This window comes from Trematomus bernacchii, unplaced genomic scaffold, assembly GCF_902827165.1.
Source record: "Trematomus bernacchii unplaced genomic scaffold, fTreBer1.1, whole genome shotgun sequence".
In the NCBI taxonomy this organism is placed as follows: domain Eukaryota; kingdom Metazoa; phylum Chordata; class Actinopteri; order Perciformes; family Nototheniidae; genus Trematomus; species Trematomus bernacchii.
The window spans coordinates 525092-550605 of record NW_022987584.1 but is presented as its reverse complement, the minus strand read 5'-3'; the positions used below and the strand labels follow the sequence as shown (position 1 = coordinate 550605).

Here is a 25514-nt window from a genome sequence, read left to right as displayed (position 1 = left end):
TAAATTAGTTTAGATTAGATTTATTGTGCCCAGGGGGAGATTCATTTTGCACAGCACTGTGAAAACAATATGAGTAGTGATATTCATAATACTTTCATCACATTAGTATGCAGTTTACTTGCGGTACCGAGGTGGGCCAGCGGTACCGAAGTGGGCCGATCGACAGTCCCGGGCTGATTTGCAGTCCCAGTCCGTCCCTGTTAGTATGCATAAAAAGTGACAGGTCACACCTACTACTACTTATACTAATGACCCACTTTTGTATGCTAATGACCCCTTTGTTGTGAGGTGTGATAACATGTAGATGTGATATCACATATACGTGTGATATCCTTTGATGTGTGGTGTGAGGTGTGATAACGTGTAGGTTTGATATTAACCCCTCTAATAGACCTTTGATGTGTGGTGTGAGGTGTGATAAGTCAAAGTCAAAGTCAAAGTCAGCTTTAGTGTCAAAATTATTACAAAATTATGTGTTATACATCCAGAAATCTCGAGATATCGTTTCCCGCAGTCCCACAGTGTGACATATATATGTAGCAGATGTAAATATGCAATGGGGTTTATTTAATTTTGTTTTGTATAATCACACAAATTCTGTGTTTTATATTATTTTATTCTGTGTTCTTCATTTTATTGAATGTTAAATACCTGGCATGGACGGAGATCAGTGGGCGGAGCCTCTGAAGTGTGGTCGCTGTGCTCAGGAGTTCATTGTTGTGAGGACTTTCCCCCCTATATATTGTGTCCCTCCCGTTTCCTCAGCCCTTTTTGTAAACGTTGCACGTGAGAGGAGTCACTGAGGGAAACTGATCGTTTTTATCTGTCAGTCATTAAACAGAGATCGTCTCAAATTTACGCTGGCTCGGGTCTCGTCCATTATCAACACAACGCAGACCGCTTAACCACACCGGTTACATATACATAAAACAAAACAGAAAGGGCCTAGATCAGGGGTGGGCAAAAAATATTTAGCTGTCCACTCCTCATTAAACACTCTGCACTCAATGTCGACTTTTCTTTTCTTTGGTCCACTCATTGTTACAGATGCAGGATCAAAGGGGAATTATTGCGTCATCGTTTGCGTCATGACGTAACCATTTATATTTTCTCCGCAACACCGCAACACCGCTCACAACAACATCAATAGAGGACTGCGTCGGGTAGTTTTTAATCATACGAAGCCAGATTAAATTAATCTGGTTTCTTAAATTAATCTGGTTTCTCCAACCTTATACTTTTCTCCAGAGTGCCGTGGTGCATTGTTTATTAATGTGTTTCAGCGGCATTTACCGACCACTGCAGTGCTGCTCGTGCACCGGAGTTTATTCTACTGTTAACTCGTGGCAGCGGCCGCTGTAAAGTATTCACTGTCTGACTGTCACACAAGCAGCTGATAAATGTCCCCCATCCCCATCAGTGAATGTGTTTCAGTCTGAATTGACGCTGTTTGGCATCACAACGCGGTTATGAAAGTTTCTCTGGCATTCTACAGGTGATGTTAGCATAGCAACCGAAGCTAATCAGACTATGTTGACTACTTGTTGCTATCATATTGTGGCAAAAGCCGTTTTCTACACGCACATTTTACCGGCGTAGTTTTCGTTATGATTGTACTTGTGATGGCCACATGTAGCCCATGTATTGATCCGATAGCTGCTATAATACAAAACAACAGGAAAACGTCTGCCCGCTCTTCACAATGATCAACAACAGTGAACGGATGGTCATTAAAGTAAGGTGAAATAAACAGAATCACACTAAGCCTGGTTAGTGTTGCCTGACTTTATATAAGTGTTTTTAATAAGTGTGTGGTCGTGTTTTAGTCACTTTGCTCAGCGCTACTGCTTGTTACAACTTGTATTCGCTGTACTCGCCATGAACTGTTATTGCTCAGGTTAATCTCGACCTCCTCCAATGTAAGCATGACGTATTTGCTTCTTAGATCTTGCCAGGTTGCCGACTCCAGCAAAGGTCAATTGTGTCTAGAGTGCGCCATCTAGTGGGATCCACTGAAATGCCGGGTATTGCAGGAAAAAGGCAAAATGAATGCGGTCTTTACTATCATTTGGACAATTTTGTACCAATATTCGGTGGGCCGGATTAAAAAGCCCAACGGGCCGTATATGGCCCGCGGGCCGTAGTTTGCCCATGCCTGGGCTAGATAAACGGGGTATACAATTTAAAATGTTAATAATATATTTAAAATGTTCAAAGTACAGTTTCAGAGCAGCGGAGTTGGGCAGAAAAGTGACTGGTGCTGGATGAGGGAAGGTTGTGTGTGTGTGTGTGTGGGGGGGGGGGGGGGGGGGGGGGGGGTTAAAGTCCAGGACCATTTGGGGCAGCGGGGAAAGGTGGGAGGCAGGGTGAAGAGGTCAGGGGAGAGATGTCAGAGAGGGGGAGAGTGGGAGAGAGGGAGGGAGGGGAAAGAGTTCAGCATCCTGACCGCCTGGTGGAGGAAGCTTAGTGCATAGTGAACTCTGCCCAGAGGATCATCGGTGCCTCACTCCCCTCACTACAGGACATATACAACACCCGCCTCACCCGCAAAGCACTCAGCATTGCGGGTGACTCCACCCACCCCTCCAACAGCCTCTCCAGCCTCCTGCCTTCAGGAAGAAGGTTCCTCAGCCTCCGCTCACGCACCTCCAGGCTGTGCAGCTTCCGAACCACAGCGTGATGCAGCTGCTGAGGATGCTCTCAGTGGCGCCTCGGTAGAAGGACAGCATGATGGGGGGTGATGCTCCGGCTCGCTTGAGCTTCCGGATGAAGTACATGCGCTGCTGGGCTTTCCTCGCTAGTGCGGTGGTGTTGTTTTTCCAGGTGAGGTCATCAGTGATGGTCACACCAAGGAATTTGGTGCTAGTCACCTGCTCCACAGCAGCGCCGTTGATGGTCAGGGGGAGAGGGGGTTGGTAGTGGGTTCTCCTGAAGTCAACAACTATCTCCTTTGTTTTCTCCAGGTTGAGGAAGAGGTTGTTGTTTTGGCACCACAGGGCCAGCTGGTTCACTTCCTTCCTGTAGTTAGTCTCATCGTTGTGGCTGATGAGACCCACCACAGTAGTGTCGTCTGCAAACTTCACGATGTGGTTGGAGCTGAAGATGGGTTTGTAGTCGTGAGTCAGCAGAGTGAAGAGAAGGGTGATATTACCCCCTCTAATAGACCTTTGTTGTGAGGTGCGAGGTGTGATATCATTAACCTTTGATGTCCGTCCTTTGATGAGTGTCTGATGACCTGTTGTTTTATAGTCCTCTCTAAATTAGATTAGTTTTAATTTTTCCTGTCACCCCCTTATTTTGCTGTTATACTATGCCAGAAGATAGGGGTGGAGTTAGTTTAAAACAAAAATACGCTCAAACTAAATAAAAAGCCACTCATTTTCATTCACTAAGTCACCTAAAACTTTCAAAAAGAAAATGGCTAAGAGACGCATCGAAATGGGTTTAATCAGTGAGACGCCTGTGACAACTTACCGCCATCCATCGGGAGTGACAGTCAAGAAACGGATGCAGTATCTGTGTCGGGTTCAGACCCCTCAGTCTGAGGCTCCTCATGAAAAATGGAGTCTGGAAAATGGAGATGTTTGGGGTTATGTGCTCAACTTAATGGCAAATGAACTTAATTTTTACCATCTGAAGAATGGAGAAATGTATGGACCCCACAGTGTTAAAGCGACGTTGACCTCAACAGATTGGGCTGTGTTAACTCTGGTGTCTTCCAAAGATCTCCACGCAACCATTGTATCAGAAAAAGCAGTGCATCAAGAAACCATCGTGGAAGCATCGGTGCACAAAAAACCTGCAACAAAAAGCAAAGAAATGCAGACTGTGGTCGAGATAAAAGAAGAGCTTTCACCACAACCCCTCAATGTGGAAGAAGAGGAAGAAAATATTCACCCGCAGCCAGAAGTTGAAGTAAAAAGAATCCTGACAAGCACCGTCTGGGAGACTAAAAGCGGACCCTCTGGTAGATGGTATTACCGCTCAAGCCGTTTGGTGACGCGAGGGAAGGAACACATGAAAGACTTACCTCTGAGTATTGACCCACGGTTAAATTGAGGTTGGAATGCTTTGGCTGGTACTTGTCTGCCGTCCTGACACAAAGCCAGATATTCCATATCATTATGAAGGAAATTAAAAGGTGAAAGCGTTCTCCTTCCGGTGAATGCTTCGTGATTTACCATCCCCAATACTATATACTTAGGCATATTACCCAGAAAGAGATTTTTTTTATTACATATTCTGGAATTTACAGGGATGCTGTATGTTTTGATATTTACGTGAGATAGAGGGTAAAGAGCGTTGCCTCTCATCAGAGCCGCAGCATGACCTAAACGCACGGCAGGGGAAAAGGTTGCTTTGTTGATAAAAAGTGAGGCCCCCAGTATTTTATACGGTATGTGGAGTCATTGGTGCACATGAGAGTAAAGGCATCGCTAGATCTGGTGAGCTTGATTCTCAAATCTACAGAGTTCAGGAGAAGCCTCTCGCTGAAAAATATATCGGTGTGTAAAGCTCCCATTAGATGAAGCTCTCGAGATTCAGAGGTGAATATAGCTCTCTTCACTAGACCCTTGTTTGGCCCATTGGCAATCACTACAGATTCCATAGCTCCTGCTGTGTCCTTGTAAAATAGACCGTCGGTGAACTGAGTGTTTAACCCTCTGGAGTCGGTGGACGCGCAGACTCCAGAGGGTTAAAGTAGAATGAGAGTAATTCAATAAAGTCTCAATCATCGCTCTGTAAGGATGATTCGAGCTGGATTGAGAAATCAGCCTGTCCCCTAAAACAACGTCTCATTGACTAAACATTGTATTCAGAGGATAATTAATGAGTGACACGGGAGCATCGGCTGCCAGATTAGTCCCATCGGCGTTGGTTATTTTGATCCTGAGATGCATCAGGGTGTCATTCATATCAAGGTATTTATCCCCGTCCCCTGGAATGAAAAATTCAATGGATCCATCCTCTGTAATGGCAGACAACGGAAGGACCTGTGTTTTTCATCGATAGAAAGCTGCGTCATGGGAGCTGAGAATAAATCCAGCTCTGCCATGCTACATTCAGCAGATTTGTGATGTAAAAGAGCCATATTTAACACTCTAAAATATATCTCTCCCCAATGCGTTAATTCTTCAAGGGTGTTTTTTCCCTAATGATTTTGTCTTGGCTGAGTGCTTGCCCTTTTTAAAGCCTGCCGGAACCCGTTTTCCTGGAGGTCTCTTCCTTGCCCTTCTTGCTAAAACCATCAGACCTCCTGATTCTTCTTGAGACCTGTGACCCGATTGGCCGCCAAATTTATTGGCGGCGTGTAAGAGTCGGGAGGACTGATCATTTATTCCGGCAAATTATTCAGACCTCCTAATTAACCTAACAGAAGTTATTGAGTCTATGTAAGTTTACTGCTTGGCTCAGATCCACCAACGTCAGCAAGATCTCACCTCTATTAACTCCTGAAGAACCAGGTTCAATGAACTGCTGTTTCAATTCAGACAACCCCCTAAATCTGTTTAAGCGATCCCGAAGGATTCTGATATCAGTAATGAGGTGTGGCCCTACCTAAGTGTGAGTGTGGCAGTGTGCAATCTCACCTTTGAAGCAGGAGAGGAGAGCGCAGATGTCTTTCAAGTTGTCCCAATCCAAAAGGTGGGATCAGTTTATTTGAAGAAAAATAGGTCCACACTTATAGAGGGTTGTTACCTTCTCTCGTTACAACATTATAATCATACTAAACATATCATGCTGTGATCATGTTCTAATATGAAACTTTAATTCACAGTTTTACATTTATTACATAAAATGTGTAACTTCAGCTGCCCAATTCAGTTGTGACATTTAAAATCTCCCGATAGAATTTAGAGGTATTTCCTCATAAATGACCGGTGATAATAAAAAGCACATTCAAACTTTCATTCAACAAATCAATTCACATCAATTCCATTCCTATATTCCGACACAGATGGCAGGTACTAATACTCACAAACACACATCTGATTTCCGACACAGATGGCGGGTACTAACATTCAAAAACACATTCCTGTTTTCCGCATGAATTCGGAGGAAGATCCTCACAGGTGGCGGGCCTAACCTTTCACAACACACATCAATTCATTCCACTCATTCAACTCAGAAATTCACTCCACTTTCAACAAAGACATTTGAGAGATATTTACCAAGTCTGAGAGAACCTTACCGAGAGCAAAAACCCAGCTCTCCAGGGAGAGAGCTTTACCGAGAGAGAGCTACCAGGCGAACCCCACCCCCTCTCTCTCACTCTCTCCAAAAAAAAGTTCCTCCCCATCCACCAGTGTCTTTATGCTCGAAAACAGGATATAAAAACCTAAAGACCCCTCCTCCATACCAATATTTGTGGAAACTGGGCATGGCCTCTGATGTAAAGAACTGGACATGACCAGACATGTGCTATGGCTATGGCATAAGACACACCTTCCCAGGCTTATGTAAAAAGTTCATGACCCCTCCTCTGCAGGACTTGCAAAATATTATTCTCGGCTATGACATAACCACCTTTTTGGGGCCTCAATGTATTTCTCCTTAAGTCAGGAGCCCCCCTCCCTGTGTACTGCTGTGAGGGGAGAGGGAAGAAACGGTCTCTCTTCTCTTATCAGTGACACCCATAAACCATTACAGGCCTTACACTCAACTTAACAAACCACTTTGTTTATACTGTAAATATAGAAAATCATAACATATGAAACATTTTCATTGTGGGTTATACAAGAATATAATTGATTATATTTGATTATAATTAACTTTCGTTTTAATTATTCAACCTGATATGGAGATCTCAACAGGCGTTACTGATAACATCAGATGCAAGGTTTTTGGCCACCGATTTAAGATGAGGTTTAGCTATGGCGAACCCCCTACTCACCAACGGTGCTACAAAACAAAATAATCTTGAGAATATAGAACCAATGCCTCTACCGTACATAACTGGTGCTCCATAAAAACCAGGCAATGACCCTCCAGCTTGATTTTCATAGTAGTTCACAAAACGTTGCAGATCTTGATGAATCATCGTATTGCAAAAGATTGCACAGTTTTTTAAGGACGGAAATGAAGTTTCACTACACTCTTACCTTAGGTAACCTTTATTGGTACGTTCTGATAGTTTTTTTTTATCTCTATATGTATATTTTCGATATGCGTTTTTGTTACCGGCAAGTAATACACAGGACTAAAATACTGGGTGATGGTGTCACCGAATGTCCCTTTTATACCTATGGTTCTCAGGAGAGGAGCAAAAGCGTCACCTACCCTCTGATGACTGACCACGTTACTATAGCAGTAGAGATGAGTTACAAGGTTCAAGGTTCAAGGTTCAAGGTTCTTTATTGTCAATCTGACATAGCTACAGAGTAATTATGCAGTTGAAAATCTTATGTCACAGGCTTCTCCAACAATGCAACATAATAACATAACATAATAACAATAAGAGCATGAGCAATACAAAAATAATAATAGTTATAAAAATGAAATAAAGTTATGATGTGGAGTAGTGCAGTATGAGTCTATATACAAGTTATTGGAATGATATATATATATTAGGTATTAGATACATACTACTGAGTAGCAGTTGAATGTTTGATGTTGTTTCAACAGTTCAATTTTTTAACAGTCTCACTGCCCGCGGGAAGAAACTGTCTCCGAATCTTCTTGTCCTTGCCAGGATGCTGCGGTAACGTCTGCCAGACGGCAACAGAAAGAACAGTTTGTGGCTGGGGTGATGGGGGTCTTTGATAATCCGTAGTGATTTCTTCCTGAGCCGCTGGGAGTAAAGGTCCTCCATGGATGGCAGCTCCGTCCTGGTGATGTGCTGTGCAGTTTTCACCACCCTCTGTAAAGCCTTACGATCGAGGTCGGTGCAGCTGCCGTACCAGGCCGTCATGCTGCCAGTGAGGATACTCTCTATCGTGCACCTGTAGAAGTTGCAGAGTATCCTGGAATCCATTTTGAACCTCCTCAACCTGCGGAGGAAGAAGAGCCGCTGTCGAGCTTTCTTGGTGATGGTGGTGGTGTGAAGAGACCATGTCAGGTCCTCAGTGATGTGGACCCCAAGGAACCTGAAGCTTTTGACTCTCTCCACCGTAGTCCCATTGATGGCGATGGGGGCGTGTCCCTCTCCCTGCTGCTTCCTGTAGTCCACAATCAGCTCCTTTGTTTTGCTGATGTTGAGATGGAGGTTGTTCTCCTGGCACCAAGATGTCAGGTTTTCGACCTCCTCTCTGTACGCCGTCTCGTCATCGTCTGTGATCTGGCCGATGACGGTCGTGTCATCAGCAAACTTCACGATGGTGTTGGAGCTGTGTGTGGCCACGCAGTCGTGGGTGAACAGGGAGTAGAGGAGAGGGCTGAGCACGCAGCCTTGAGGGGCACCGGTGTTAAGAATCAGGGTGGAGGATGTGATATTTCCCACCTGCACTGCCTGGGGTCTGCCCGTCAGGAAGTTCAGGATCCAGTCACAGAGGGCGCTGTTGAGCCCGAGGTCTCTGAGCTTGATGGCCAGCTTGGAGGGCACAATGGTGTTGAATGCTGAACTGTAGTCAATGAACAGCATTCTCACATATGTGTTCCTGTTCTTCGGGTCCAGGTGTGAGAGGGCAGTGTGGAGGGTGAGGGCTATGGCGTCGTCTGTGGACCTGTTTGCTCTGTAGGCAAACTGCAGGGGGTCCAGAGATTCAGGGAGGGAGGAGGTGATGAATAATTTGACTAACCGCTCAAAGCACTTCATTATGATGGAGGTGAGTGCTACTGGGCGGTAGTCGTTGGGGCAGGTGATGATCGTCTTTTTGGGGACAGGAATGATGGTGGAGTGTTTAAGACATGTGGGGACTACAGACTGCAGCAGGGACCTGTTGAAGATGTCTGTGAACACCTCTGCCAGCTGAACTGCACACACCCTGAGAACACGGCCAGGGATGCCATCAGGTCCAGGAGCCTTGTGTGGGTTAACCCTTTTAAAGGATTTACACACATCTGCCCTATTTAAAACAAAAGGGCAGTGTAGCTCCTGGTCCCTCTGTACCTCCACAGCCTGGCTGCTCTCAAAGCGTGCAAAAAAACAGTTTAGCTCATCTGGGAGAGATGCGCACGCAGACACTCCCGCAGCACCCCCCGCTGCATTTATACGCCTGCATTTATATCCGCAGGGTAGGTTGTAGGGGTGTTGAAAATAATCGTTTCTACGATGCATTGCGATGCGGACGTGGACGATTCGGTATCGATGCAGTGACGGAAGATAATCGATTATAGCGTAGTAACGTTGCTTCCTGATTTTCCGGCCGCGGCTTTACTATAAAGTTTTTTCTTTAATATCAAATCGGTCGGTGACGCAGAGATCAGGGAACAGATGTGACGCAGAGATCAGGGAACAGACGTGACAGCGGCACTACGGCACAGCAACACCAAACACGGAGCAGTCTGCTTTATCCACCAACACAAGAACACCAGTCCAGAACCAACAGCAGAAGGACCCACTCTGAATCACTCCGTGTCGCTGCGGCTCAGAGACACAGGGATTTATGTTTTTCAAAAATAATCACGTTACAATCATGTCAGGTTTTTGATGGATTTAATTAAGTCTTGGATTGCAGAGTATGAATGTCCTCTAGCAATTTTCAGACGATATATACGTGTGTAAAGTTTGTGAAGGCAGGAGGAAAAAAGCTTCCGCGATCACCGTCTCCTCTCCGTTCCTCCAAACCCCGCCCCCTCCCTGAAAATAATGAGTGACAGGCTGATAGTGACCCGATAGGAACTTTATTATTCACTTAATCACTGATTGAGATATGATGAAGCTAACTTAATCTCATACATTCATGGGATTTATGTAACAGTAAGACAGAGAATGTAAGTGTGCACCCACATGCACTATTTTTGTTTGTATATGCTGTTGTAAATACTCCTGTTGTCTGCTGTGTTCAGACTCAAGTCCTGTGTGTGATGCCACATTCAGGACATTCAGTGTCCTCTCTTTAACAGAAGACCGTTGCTAGAAGCTGAAGCTAGACTGCAGAAGCATTAGTTTTTTGTTTTTGAGGATGGAACAACTTCACACACAGATATAGGGAGGCTAGACCTATACAATTGATTTATTTTGGTTTATAAATTAATGTCAAGACATTTATGTTATTGATTTCTGAAGCACTTTCTAAATAATAAAAAGAGAGTTCATATGTATTTACTGCATGTATGCATTGATGAAAAATAAGCCATGTGCAGTAATATAGAAAATTGAGGATGCAACGCATTGGTATGAATCGTGATGCATCGTGATGCATCGGGATATCGAATTGAATCGAATCGTTGACAGGATAATCGTAATCGAATCGTGAGACCAGTGAAGATGCACAGCCCTAGTAGGTTGCTGATTTATCATCAAATTTGAGCCATTGGTCTGGTTTTATTCCAAGCATATAAGCGAGGGGCTTTGGAAAGCGAAAACGATGTTGTCCACCACCCTGAAATTCAATTTTCCTGTGAATTGGACTATAATAAAAATAGACGTCAGAGACAATTTTTCTGGAGCAGGACTCCAGTTCCGCCTTGAGCTGACTTATGTTGCTATAGTAACCCTCACGGAAAATGTGAAGCTTTACCTTGCTCACTAGCTCGGGGGCTTTTGATTTCTTTATCCATTCAAAATAGGCTACATCTAGAGGTAAGTTATACCAAGTGTGTGGGTATGACATTTCTGTCATGGCTACCTGCCACGAACCGTGTAAATGCAAAGGTTGTGCTAAGTTTACCTGGTAACTAGAGCTTGTGTTGTTTTGAAATACATCAAGACTGGCATTGGAAGGCAGCGTAATGTAGAACCCCTCATTTATCTCCATGGCTGCAATGAAGGACTGAGCGTTAAGTCTGTTGTTTTTATACATCTTTGATCTCCCCAGCATCAACCCAACTGTTGAATTTCTCGGGCCAGTTCTTCCAGCATACATACATCTGTTTTTTCCCTCTCACAACACACCTTTTCAGAATTTTCTCCACTTGGAACGCCTTGTCATGAGATACCTTCACTTTTTGTAACTCTTTCTCATAAAAAGTCCCCTTGATGTCTTCTGCATCATAATCTTTGAGTTTGTAAACAGGGGGTTGACGAGGTATGCCTTCGGACACCGTAAATAATTCGTCGGTATAACTCTGTTCATATTTTTTATCAAAGACCCCTCTCAACTAGGATATTCTTACAAGTTCCCCCTCCTTAAAGTTCATTTTCCTAGCAGCTGAAAAGTTTCAGACACTGAACTCTTCCTCTCGTTGCCAAAAGTCCCAAGCGTCTGTTATAATCCTCCTCCGGGTCTCGTCGTTTTCAACAAGCTTTTCGTAAAGCTTGCTGATTTTAACCTTGAAGCGTCTTGTGTTTCTGAGATTGTGAAGAATCGCCTCGGCAGCTCCAAAGATCCTCCTCTCCGACGCATGAAGGTTGCATGAGTGTAGAGAATTCCGAATGGCTGGAATGAAACAGTCGGTCCAAAGTCTCTTTACCACTTTGTCATAGTTTAGATCTAAAAAATATTCTGGCATCTCAAACAAACACTCGTGCTGTATCTGACTAAATTATTTGCTGTATGGGGTGGGACTTATTATGTTGAGTAGGAGGAGGAGTCATCTGCAAAATTGAGAGTTGTTTTCACCAGTATAATGTCCTTCGCTGTTTGACTCTTTTAAAAAAGTTCTTTAAGCTTTGTAGATTTTTCATCTATAATTTTCAGAGGCACACGCAAGGATGTTTGAAAAACCCCGCATGTAGACTTGAAATACTCCAAAACAAAATCCTCAGAGGGTTCCTTCCCCCGCGTCACCAAACGGCTTGAGCGGTAATACCATCTACCAGAGGGTATTTTTGTTTTAAACTAACTCCACCCCTATCTTCTGGCATAGTATAACAGCAAAATAAGGGGGTGACAGGAAGGGGGGAGAGGAAAGGGGGAGAGGAAGTGGGGAGAGGAAGGGGGGAGAGGGGGACGGGGGAGACAGTCTCACACAACTTCAAAGAGACTTCCTTAATTAACACAAATCATATTAAAACTAATCTAATTTAGAGAGGACAATAAAACAACAGGTCTCACAAAACTTCAAAGAGACTTCCTTAATTAACACTAATTCATTACATTGCCAGTATTTTTCGTTGTTGTGAAAAAAAAATCGCCCCCTCGAATTTTTTAACAGCCCCCTAAATCATTTAATCCTGGAGCCGGGCCTGTAATAGACCTATGGGTGTTTTTATCTGAGAGTTAACCACACAGCCAGTGAACAAAAGTACAAACAGGAAGAGTTGATCTCATTGTACCAAGAGGAAGAATGAAGGACACATCTCTCCTGTTCTGTGAGTAACCCTGAACACATGTAATACTTCAAGATATTAAAGAGGGATAAAGAGTTATGGTAATTAGAAGCTTAAAAGTGGGTTTTTGTGTTCGAAAAACTAAATATCATTCAGTGAATAAGAAAATGAATACAAAACGTAATATTTATCATTAGGGGAATTGTTCTGTAGCAGCTGCAATACAGTGAGAAAGATTCAGATTAAGTAGATAGTACAACATGTAATGAAAAATACTTTTAAATGTATTTCTTAGGTTAAGGTGAAACTTCACAAACTTATGTACCCGGTGGTACATAAAGTAAAAACATTTATGAAAAAAGAGCTCATTAATGCCTGAATACTATCATCATTATCATTATTATGATATCACTCTGCACGATGAGTACTTTGGTTTTGGGTATATTCAAAGTAATAATTGAAGTTGAAGTGAAGTGTAGGATGCAGGAGTCGTACAGAGTGTTTGCACACTGTGGTGTTACTGCTTTACTGATATCTGGTTGTCTGGTTTGTGTTCAGTGCTGTCCTCCCTGTTCTGCTGCTCAACAGACTCAGGTCAGTACGTTAACCTGCAGCCGGTCAGACTGGAATACATTCAATACTTCATTCAGACATGTTCCCTTATTTTGCCTTTACTGCAATTTGGATATAGCACGAGTCCATATTGTGATTTAGATTATTGATCAAATGCAGCCCTTTTCACCATCATAACCATTTACTTGAATCAGTCAAACTCTATCACTCTGCTGGATAACCAGTTTCTCCTGAGGTTAGCGTGACAGAAGCTAACGAGGCTAAAGGGTTTATCAGTGACTCCAAACTGCTGTGAACTTTATTCTAGGACGGGTTTTTTAAAGTTTGACTCAGAATCCAATAACTCCCTGCAGCTCGTCTGACGGTGACTCCCAGCAGCTCTCAGGTATTTAAAGATGAACCTGTCTCTCTGAGATGTGAGGACGCCTCTGATGGATGGACTGTGAGGAGAAACACGAGCAGGGAAAACAGAACTGAGTGTGGAGTCTGGGGAATATCTGCTGGTTCCTCCTGTAACATCAGCTTCATGAACACAAGGGACAGTGGAGTGTACTGGTGTGAGTCCACAGAGGGATCCACCAGTAACACCATCACCATCACCGTCTCTGGTAAGATCAGCCTCTCTGTTTCCTCATCAATACTAACAATAATTTAAGAAGTTCATCAGAAAGAGGAAGCTGGACGACCGCAGAGCTGCTAGCTTGTGCTAACCACAGGGTACAAAACACACATTCTCACACACACTATCATCCACTAAAATACACCTCAGTACAGTCTCATACTTTAGGGACTGGCAAACATTTTATTGTGTTCTATATTATCATCATTTAAGAGAAAATGCTCTGAGAAAGTCTCTTAATTAGTAAAGCTCCAGTCGGTCCTCAGATGCATACAATAACAAGAAGACACAACACACACGCAGTACCTGAAAACCCATCGTTACCTTGGCTCCGTCTGATTGGCTGTTGCAGGTTTTTTAAATGTTGGCATCACTGTGTGACGTCTTCTCTAGTTTCCACTTCAGCAGCTGGAAAGGACAAAAAGGAACAAACATTATAATCAATTTAATCTCAATTTTTAATGTGAAATAAAAATATAAAGCTCTACAATTTCAATCTTCTTCTTCTTGTCTTTGTTGGAGCTGCTGCAGAGTCTGACCTGTTGGAAGAAATATGAAGAGAAATCTTGTTTTGCTCAAAGTTTACCTTTAGTGGGTAGAAATATATTATATAGAGTTTATCCTGTCAGAGTAGATGTTGTTTCTGTCTCTGTGTTCAGGTATAGAGTTTATCCTGTCAGAGTAGATGTTGTTTCTGTCTCTGTGTTCAGATATAGAGTTTATCCTGTCAGAGTAGATGTTGTTTCTGTCTCTGTGTTCAGATATAGAGTTTATCCTGTCAGAGTAGATGTTGTTTCTGTCTCTGTGTTCAGGTATAGAGTTTATCCTGTCAGAGTAGATGTTGTTTCTGTCTCTGTGTTCAGGTGGATCAGTGATCCTGCTGAGTCCTGTCCTCCCTGTGATGGAGGGAGATGACGTCACTCTGACCTGTAGAACAAAGATGGCCGACCCCCCCCCCTGCTGATTTCTACAAAGATGGCGTCTCCATCAGGAATGAGTCTGATGGTCACATGACCCTCCTCAATGTTAACAGGTCTGATGAAGGCCTCTACAAGTGTAGCGTCCAGGGTAATGAGTCTCCAGAGAGCCGGCTGTCTGTCTCAGGTGAGGAGCTTTCCTTTGGTTTCAGGATCATTGTATTTCTGTAGCGGACCCTGAATGCAGCATATTCCTGTAGCATAGCATACACATGTAGCCCTTAACAAAAAGCCAATTTGTTTCCTCCATTGGATTTTGGATTATTACAGAAAATAATCTGCCATCAAATAAAATAATCTTTATAATGATAATTTCAAAGTGTTGGGACTATTTCCTGCTCCACCATGTAAAGCCTAATATTAGGAATCACTGTCCATTAGTTTGAACCTGAAACACAAATACTAAACAAATCAAGATGGACGGTGAAATGTTTATTTCTGTGCTTTTTATTATTTGTTTTAACTTTTTAGAGAAACCCCCCACCACTGCAAGACCTCCTCCCACCACTTCTGTTTCTCCAACTCCCTCCTGGTTGCATCCTGTTGCTGCATCCCTCTGTGTTCTGGTTCTGCTGGTTCTGGTTGTTCTGGTTGTTCTGGTGCGACGATGCATCCGAAGGAAACCTGAAGGTTAGACACAAACAACAAAACAACATCAAAACAAAAAAGTTGTGCTGCAGCTCTCATTTTAAGAACCACATTCACGAGGGAAGTTTGTATACACTCAACTCACGCAATTCTACACAAATATATTTTCTATTAAGAGAATGCCTTTTTAATTTTTTATAGGTTCAAAATAATGCAAAACACTGAATATATACTTTGTCTTAATTCACAAAGAGACTGCTGATAACGACTTTCCTGCAATACAATACCAAAGCCTTAGCATATTAACGAATTACATTTCTGTCAACTAGATGCCCATTCATTCATCCAATCAGTGAGCTTTTGATCATTTCACATTATATTTTACTGCAGTTTGAGTTTGAAATTGTAGATTTTAAAATGCTACGTTTCACACTGTGTTAAGAATCAGTAATAATTTGAGGGACATTTATGTGTCTTTATGTTTACTTTCAGCTGCTGAGGTGGAAAAGGGAGAAGACGTCACATACAGCGATGTCAAAATATCCCAAAGCCGGAACAAGCCAATCAAACAGAGCAGAGGTAAAGATTGGTTCACAGGGACTGGTGTGTGTGTTCTTGTTCATATATCCATGTGAGGACCATTCGGAATTTTAGAACTTTTGGGGACAATTTAGAAAACACAATTTTCTCCTAAATAAATATATTTTAGAAGGGAATACAATCTATAAAATCAATTTTTACTAGTGCCTAAGGTTTCAGACTGTAGTAAGGTATATTTCAGTGGATGATAGTGTGTGCTGTGTGAGAACGTGTGTGGTGTACCTTGTGGTTAACACACACCAGCAGCTTATGGAAAACACTTCAGAAGTGTTGACCTGCAGACGCTGCACTGCAGGACTGTTAATAACACAAAGAAATAATATGAAAACAATTATAAATGTATAATTAACTCTGATTACATACAATATATCATTTTAATTGCACATGCATGCACATATGTATTGTTTGTGTGACGTGATGTGTGTTAATTTTGGTCAACATTTGGACATTTCTTGATAAAATCTAGGTTGCTAAGTTTCCATCGCAGTTGTGAAAGCTATTTTCAGCTTTCCAAGAAGCAAAAGTGTGAATAAAAACAACTTTTTCACATCGCTCTTAAAAAAATAGTTGTTCCCACGAGACGGAGGGTAAACAGAAGAGGGCCGGCAGGTTTCGGTGCTCAAAGTGTTTCAACAACATTTCAACTTTGTGCAGAAACACACACTCACATGTCTCCATGCCTTAATGTTCAAAAAGCTCTTTATTTTTCTCATACTGCCTGTGCTGCAGCACCTCTTTTCACCCTCTGTCTGAAACCAGAGCCCAGTCTGCTCTGATTGGTTAGCTGGCCGGCTCTGTTGTGGTTGGTGAACAGCTTAGAGATGTCCCGCCCCTTAGCCTATCAGCGCTAGCCAATAGGAGCACGAGTGTTCCAAAGTGATCTCACTATGTTCCTGAAGTAAAGTCCAGTGGAAATCGGCCCTTTTAAAAAGTCTAATAAAGCTATAAGAAATACAAATTTATTCAAAAATGACCCATGTGTATTGCAGTCATATCTTCATTATAATGGATCCTTAGCACTTTTATTCATAAATATGATCTAACAAAGGTAAAGGGTAAATACTAACCATATATGCTGATTTTATTCGTTTTAAATTGGGATAAAGTAAACATCTGTTGAGTTTTTTTACGTAAAGTTGTTTTGTTGTGTTGATTTAAAAACCCACAAACACTGGCTGAATAAGAAAGATATTAAAGTTTACATTGTCTCCTTATCAGTGGAGAAGCGTCAATGTCGACACTGTATTCCTGTTGATTCTGGATATATTCTATATCTACTTTTCTTCTCTCCTTTGATCCTCCATAGAAACAGTCTGTATTTTGCTTAGCAACGGTGTTATTGAGTATTAACAACCTCTGAAATGTCCAGTTTGACCAATCAGAATCGAATATTCAACTAAGCCGGTACTACTTCTCTCCATCTCAAATTAATAAATACATTTAATAAAGTTGGTCAGTACACTCTGCTCGTAAAACCACAGCAGGTTCATTTCCAGAGAAGTGTTCATCTCATAGAGACGTTTGGCTTTTTTCAGCCCACGCGAAATGTATTTTGATCAAGGCGGGTAGCTCTGTGGTCGACCGCCTTCCTGTTTCAGATAAACACCTTTCATTGTTCTCATGCTACAGGACCAGTTAAACCATAGCAGCGTTATTATTGTTATATCCCATGTATTATATTCCATGTAACTCTGATGATGTGTTTCACCGTGCAGAGAGCGGTCCAGCTGCAGTTTACTCTGAAGTGAAGACGAAGAGAGACGTCTGTTACGGAGAGATCACGATCAACACAAACAGGAGGAGAGGTACACCAACAGATGCTAACTGTTCCCTCTGCTTTCATTCACTATGCTAAGCTAAGCTAACAATGTCCACTGAACACTCACACAAGAAAGAGCAAAAGAGTAATTCCTAAAATATTCCTTTAAATACATATACTGTGTGATATTAACAAAACGAGTGTTACATACAAATGTAAACTTTGAATACACATAATATAACAATGAACTAAAAGCCTTAAATTAGAACCGATAATAAAACTATAAATACAAAAAATTATCAAAAGACAAAGCTTTTTTTATAGAAATTAAAGTTTTACAAACATTTAAAAAAATTAACATATTTACATTTTATTTACTTAAAGCCTTAAAATAACCTAAAAAAAAGTAATTTTGTTATTTCACAAAATAATACCTTAAATTGAATAACTATTATAGATTAAATCAGTTTAGTTAGCTCAGCTCTGCACACACAGTGCAGATATAAATATGATTATGTTATTAAAGCAGTGACTTCCTGCTTTCATTCACTATGCTAAGCTAAGCTAACATTGCCGGTGCATTAATCAGAATGAAATATGGTGAAACAATTGTTTCATTTTTCAGAAGGTTCGGTTCTCGTTCACACGAGCAAAACTCAAACGGACTATAAACTTTAAACACAAGTCATGTGCACAGAAATGCTGTTCAACCATTGGTCAGACATTAAGGGGGTAAAAACGCCAATCCTGGCAATTTCTACCTTAGCCTCCGCCATGGAGCATCGGCAGGTTATTTTCATGCTGCTGTTAATCTGGAGATCAACAGACTCTAGCGATCCGCGCATATGATTATGGAACTCTCTCCCACCTGATATCCACAACACTGACTCTCTCCCCATTTTCAAATCACGTCTCAAAACACATCTCTTCACACTCGCATATCCACCCTGATCATTATCCATCACACATCCTCTGTTTTATTGATTTGATTGATTGATATACTGCATTGTCTTGTTTCTGTTTCTTATGCTGGTGTTATGTATTGTGTATCTTGTTTTTGATGTGTTTGTACGGCGACCTTGAGAGCCTTGAACGGCGCCTATATAAAAGAAATGAATTATTATTTATTATTATTATATAATCAGAGAACGTCCGTTAAAAAACATTATAACACATATAATGAGAGACGTTCTGCAGTCAGGAGGAGGTTTCACCGACGACAGGTGGCTCTGACTTTTATGTAGTTGACGGAGCATTTTTACTGTTACGACACTGTTCAACACTTCATTCTGCTTCACTCTTTAACTAAACAACCGCGGATGTCTTGAAAGACTCTTTCGCTAAAGATTTGGAAGACATCCGCGTTCTTGTGACTCGTAAATACTACGCTTCCTATGTTTTGTTGCGGACTGCGTTCACACCAGCGATGAACCGCTCCAGAGTTCACTTGCAAGCGGTCCGAGACCACCTATTTTAGGCGGACCAGAGTCCAGTTGTTTAGTTCACTTCAGAGGTCTCGGACTGCGTTCACATAAACCCAAACGAACCGCATAGAGGGGGTAAACTATACAAGGTTGGTGTGAATGCAACCTTAATTAATTGAATCCCAATTTAATTACATGTGTTCCCCTATTCCATGTTTTGATGAATGCACCGGCACAAAGAGATGCAAATAGATGAAGATTTAGCTAGTTGAACTTTTCAACCCTAAAAACAAAGTTTCCTGCAATACACAATCATGAGTATATTTATGAATTAGATTTCTGTAATCTCACCTCGATGCCCAATATTTTCATCCAATTAGTGAGATTTTGATCGTTTCACGTGATTTTTTACTGCAGTTTAAGTTTAACATTTTAGATTTTAAATGTTTCTTTCACATTGTCCTAAAAGTCGATATTAATCAAGTGACATGTTTATTTCAGCTGCTGAAGTGAAAATGGGAGAAGACGTCACATACAGCGATGTCAAAACATCTCAAAGCCGGAAGAAGCCAATGAAACAGGGCCGACGGGGCAGAGGTAATGATTGGTTCTCAGGGACAGTGTGTGAGTTCTTGTTCTTGTATCCGTGTGAGGACCATCCGGAAATTAAGAACTTATGAGGACAATTTAGAAAAGAGCATTTTCTGTTAAATGAAGATATATTAGAAAGGATCAAATGTAAAAAATATCAATGTTTACTGGTCCCTAAGGTTTCAGACTGTAGTGGGGTCTATTTTAGTGGATGATAGTGTGTGCTGTGTGAGAATGTGTGTGTTGTACCTTATGGTTAACACAAGCTAGCAGCTGATGGAAAACACTTCAGAAGTGTTGACCTGCACACGCTGCACTGTTAATAACACAAATAAATAATATGAAAACAATTGTAAATGTGCAAAGGAAGACTGTGATTACAATAAATATATATTTAAATGTGCACATGTATGCACATATGTGTTGTTTCTGTGACGTACAGACATGTCAACATTTCTTTATAAAGATCTAGCAGCTGTGGTTGTTAAGTTTCCATCGCAGTTGTTAAAGCTATTTACTTTTGGACATTTTTTAAACGACTATTCGAAAAAGAAAATGTGATTAATAAATATTGATTAGTTTCAGCCCCCTTTTCAAGCTGCAACACATTGTACGCTCATCACAACAGAGCCGACCAGCTAACCAATCAGAGCAGACTGGGCTCTGGTTTCAGACAGAGGGTGAAAAGAGGTGCCGCAGCACAGGCAGTATGAGACAAATAAAGAGCTTTTTGAACATTAAAGCATGGAGACATGTGAGTGTGTGTTTCTGCACAAAGTTGAAACACTTGTTGGATCTCTCATTCCCGCTCTTTTCACCCTCCGTCTCGTGGGTCAGTTTGTAGTTTTTTTCCACTATGCTTGTAAAACCACAGCAGGTTCATTTCCAGAGAAGTGCTGATCTCATCGTGACGTTTGAGGCGGGCAGCTCTGTGGTCGTCCGTCTTCCTGTTTCAGAAGAAAACCTTTCATCGTTCTCACGCTACATGAACAGTTAAACCACAACAGCGTTATTATTGTTATATCCCATGCATTATATTCCATGTATTATATTCCATGTATTATATTCCGTGTAACTCTGATGATGTGTTTCACCGTGCAGAGAGCGGTCCAGCTGCAGTTTACTCTGAAGTGAAGACGAAGAGAGACGTCTGTTACGGAGAGATCGTGATCAACACAAACAGGAGGAGAGGTACACCAACAGATGCTAACTATTCCCTCTGCTTTCATTCACTATGCTAAGCTAAGCTAACAATGTCCACTGAACACTCACACAAAAAAGAGCAAAAGAGTAATTCCTAAAATATTCCTTTAAATACATATACTGTGTGATATTAACAAAACGAGTGTTACATACAAACTATAAACTTTGAATACACATAATATAAAAATTAACTAAAAGCCATGAATTAAAACCGATAATAAAACTATAAATACAAAAAATGATCAAAACAATTACATTTTGTTTTTAAATACTGGGATTTAAAATGACTAACAATTTATTACTAAATTCTTATTAAATAAAGACAAAGCTTTTTTATACAAATTAAAGTTTTACAAACATCAAAAAATATATATATATTTACATTTTTTTTACTTAAAGGTGGGGTAGGTGAGTTTGAGAAACCGGCTCGAGATACACTTTTTGTTATATTCCATGGAATGCTCTTAACATCCTGATAGCAATGAATATCTGAAGTGCTTTGACAATAAATCCATAAAAAATGTCATCTGTGGAAGCAGTAGTACTGTAAAAAGCACGACCAATCATCTGAGCCGGCCTGGCTAAAATAACTGGATGGCCTACCTGCCTGTCAGCCTTCCATTCCTTCCATTCCACATTGGTCATGTGCGTGTTCGTGTGTGTTGGAGGAGGGGCTCTGTAAGGAAGTGGCAGATTTTCTCCGGTTGTGTATTTTCAAATTCTAGCGCACTCGAGCTGGTTTCTCAAAATTACCTACCCCACCTTTAAACCCTTTAAATAACCTTACATTTTTTTGTTTATTTTGTTATTTCACAAAATAATACCTTAAATGCATATACTGTGTGATATTAACAAAAAGAGTGTTACTTAAAAACTAAAAACTTTTAATAAACATAATATAAAAATAAACTAAAAGCCATAAATTAAAACCGATAATAAAACTATAGATACGAAAAATTATCCAAAAAAACATTCAAAATACTGGGATTTAAAATGATTAACAATTTATTACTAAATTATTATTAAATAAAGACAAAGCTGTTTTTGTCTTTAAATAACCTAAAAAAATGTATTTAGTTATTTCACAAAATAATACCTTAAATTGAATAACTATTATGGATGAAATCAGTTCAGTTAGCTTAGCTCTGCACACACAGTTCAGATATAAATATGATTATTGTGGAGGAAACTTCTGTGTAGTAATGCATGGAGTCACCGACTCAGGAAGGAGACACGGTGAGAGTTGGAGCTTTGATGTCAAACACTGATGGGTTTATTCAGAGTATTCGGCCGGAGGATTCACATCACAAATCAAAGAGTCAGAGGTTCTGACCACACGGTAGAGTTGCCACGTCAATTCTGAAGAACCTCTCTCTATGCTAGACCTTTTAACAGGTTCACAGAGAGAAATCAACATCTCTGAAGGAGTAGACTAAACACTGAATCATCTGCGTCCGATGCTCATGGCCTCAAGGATTTCACATCCTAGAGCCCACAAACACTGATAAAGTGCCTCAGTGTTCTCACAACAATTACCCTACGTGCCAGTCAAGTTGACCGGTCTCACACTGGGGACAACAACACATATGGCACCAAGGCCTTTCCTTAAAGGAGATAACACATGTCAGAGTAAAGGGTTAGATATCTAGAAGAATTATTCCTTAACAGTTCCTCTCTTTTTATCATTTTTGATAACCTTAAAACATTAGTCTAATAATTCTGGTCAATACTTAAATCAATAGGCGTCTTCAGAGTCGAGTGTGGTCTCACCTTACATTCAATTACATCACAAAGTAGAATAAGATTGAAACATTCAATCACAATGATTGATACAGGCAATCATAATAGGAACAATTATCTCTCATCAGTGTTTGGAGCATCTTTTGTCAAAAGCATAATAATGAACACACATAAAACACAGATACATAATAGCAAAATATTTGTTTTAAACTAATATCTTTTATCATTTAAACCATTAGTTAATGTCATTTATCAAACTATAAAATCAAAACCAGAAACAGCTTAAAGATTTGCTTTAAGGCAATCACTAGTCAAAAGCATTTCAAACTTAGGATCATCAGAGATCCAGCTAAGGCATAAAACTCACAGGTGATTTGATCAATCTGTAATCCGCAAAGTTGCAGTGTCCTCAATTTTAGGATTACTTTACGTTTACTTCATTACACTTTAGTCAAGAGTAAGGCACTTAGTCTTAGTAAAATCAATACATTCATTTTAGTCAAGTACATTGTTCAAAATCTGAAAAGGAAAAGTTAGGCAAATATTCAAAGACTTTTGTAAAAACCTGGAAAGGAAAGATTAAACATTCTTAAAACTTTAATTCATACATTTGTAAATGCTACAACTGATCTGTACCAAATTAAGTCTATCACTTATCCTTATTAGCCATACTTACCTGAAAATCTACTTATGGTACTTGGAAAGGGTTCTTCTGTGTTTATCTAATGTTGAATATAGAATATCAATTTCTTTAAATTATAATTCTCTAATTTGAGGATCAAATATGCTACATAATTGCTATATGAATTATTATAAATATTTGTTTTGGGCCAAAACTGAAATTAATCCAGTACTTGAAACATCATTTTATGTCTGTCTGTGCATGGGTAATACATTACAGAGTAGTGTTGTTAAGCCTGATTGCTGGATGATTAAGGATATTAACATTATCTGTTATAATATTAGAAATACCTTATTATTCAATACCTTATAATCTGAAAATATTTATTTATTAATTTTGTTTAGTGTGAAAATGTAATCTGATCTGACTAAATATATTTATCACCACTACTTAACACATGTCTGGTCATTGGAAATATAAAAAACAATCATTAATTGTACATCTTTAAACATCTGGTCATTCAATTCAAAGTTCATCTTTGTACGAGAGCTGGAAGAACATGTCCGTCAGGCTTCCTGACTCGTTCTCCTCCTCCCTTTATGACACCGAGTGTCTGGTGTGTAAAGGTATCCTGATACTGTAGATTAGCACTGAGGTGCTGATTGGCTCAAACTCTTCTTCATCAGAGCGCCATATTTCAACCCCCCAATTGCTCTGCTTTTGTGTGGCTCATTCAGTGAGCACTGTAGCTGACCCCCCAGTGAGACGGAGGCTCATCTGCCGGTATTCCTTCTGCTATCTGCTTGAGAGCAACTGCGTATTCCTGATGCATCCAGGTGTCCCCCCCGTGATGGGAGAGGTTAGGAAGACATCAAACTCCTCCAAGAAACATGGAACCTTGTATTATAGAAGCCTCTGAAGCCCTCGCTCGTCCTGCAGGGTTGTCTGCTAGAGCCCACCGAGCAGAAAGATGAAGAGAAGAACCCCCTCTTATCAGAAAGGTGAAGAGAAGCGTCCCATCTCGAACGACCTTGTGCTTCCTTGCACGTGGCTGGGGGTGCTCTCTGCACCCGGAGAGTGTGACCCTCTCTCTCTGACCCTTGGCCTTGAGAGCTGTCCTAGTTATTGGGTTAACACCTGATAGGGATGTTTTTCTGAGTGAAGACAACTCAAAGTAATGGATTAGCACATTATCATTTAATTACAAAAACAGGATAGGCCCCTCAGAATGATTTGGGAGCCTTCCTGACACATGCACATTATCATTTTGAAGGTTTGTGTTAGTCATTGAACATGCAAGAATCATATACTCATCAGTCCTTAGCAGAGAAATGTTATTGTAAGTTAAAGGTGAGCTTGTCCCTGTGGATATAACCCCTTCTCAATGATTCTAAATGCATATTAATTCACCATTTACCTTTTGATAAAATATTAGTTTATCAGAAATATTTTGTCTCTTCCATAAAACATAGGTTTGAGAAATAAATTACCCAATATAAAATAATTTACTCAATATAATTGACTCTTCCCTCCCTTTTCTTGCATATGGTACATATGAAATAATAACTTAGGAGTCTATTTAAGCATGGTATAGTTTATAATCTATTAATCGAGAAGACTCAGTATCACCTGTGTGCAGCTTACAAAAAACCATTGTGAGAAACATATATTACGCAGGAAATTGATACATTTGTTGAAAAACAAAGCATATCTGATTTGGGAGGAAAAGTTTCATCCCTTTAACATCTGAGTTATTACTGAAGGCATAGCATGAATGATACTGGGTGTCTGAGGGTGTCATTACTGAGAAATGTCAAACAAAATCAAAACCTTACATTTGAAAACAGGTTTGCATTCCTCCACTTAAGGTGACGTTATCATTGGAAACAATAAAAGCTAATTGTTTTGATGTAGAATCTATATATTGAATCGTTAGAGCAGAACAGAATGGTTGTATTGTAGCCTGAGTTTTGTGCAGCCTTTAGTTTTACCAGGTGGAAACATTGTCTATATAATGTGAATACATGTAGAACTAGACATTAAGAGACCCCTGACATTAGGCCTATTTGAAACAATAGTAGGGGCTTTTACCAGCTCGCCAACTTACAGGCATCCTCTGCATAGCAGTATGAATAGCCTTAAAAACAACCCACTCTGCGGTAACGAGAGTCATGTATCTGAACCAAATGCCCTAAGTGAAGCCGTTAGTCTCATCTGACTGACCCAAGGGTTGGTGCTGGTGTGACAGGGAGGCTTCCAAGTGTTCATAGCAGATGTCATGCTTTCAGTTCATGGCTCAGTGGGGGGGAGCAGACCCATGTGAGACAGTATCAACGGCTGTAATGTTCAGTTTGAGGAGTGTCATTCTCTCTGGGAGCAGGAAATGGTGTCCATTCAGACCAGACCATTAATGTCATGTAGAGCAGCCATAGCATCTCTGTGACTGCACTCAGCCGGACTGCAGCAGGGCAGAACTGGGTGACTTTTAGTGAAGCCGTCCAAGGC

The 25514-nt window shown here is 40.7% G+C and overlaps 1 protein-coding gene across 6 annotated transcripts in view; it reads left to right on the top strand.

Annotated features, from left to right (window-relative positions):
* LOC117480805 (low affinity immunoglobulin gamma Fc region receptor III-like) overlaps positions 1-25514 on the top strand; it is a 171847-nt gene that overhangs the window by 79195 nt on the left and 67138 nt on the right. For 4 of the 6 annotated variants that reach the window (XM_034128279.1, XM_034128281.1, XM_034128280.1 and 1 more), the window contains exons 8-9: positions 19355-19450; positions 20546-20635. The exons of 1 other annotated variant lie outside the window; for it this stretch is intronic. In XM_034128279.1, coding sequence (XP_033984170.1) covers positions 19355-19450; positions 20546-20635 — 186 coding nt within the window. Of the gene's footprint in view, positions 1-14953; positions 15113-15562; positions 15650-17385; positions 17476-19354; positions 19451-20545; positions 20636-25514 lie in introns of all 6 variants that reach the window. One more of the 6 variants, XM_034128283.1, reaches the window with a different exon arrangement.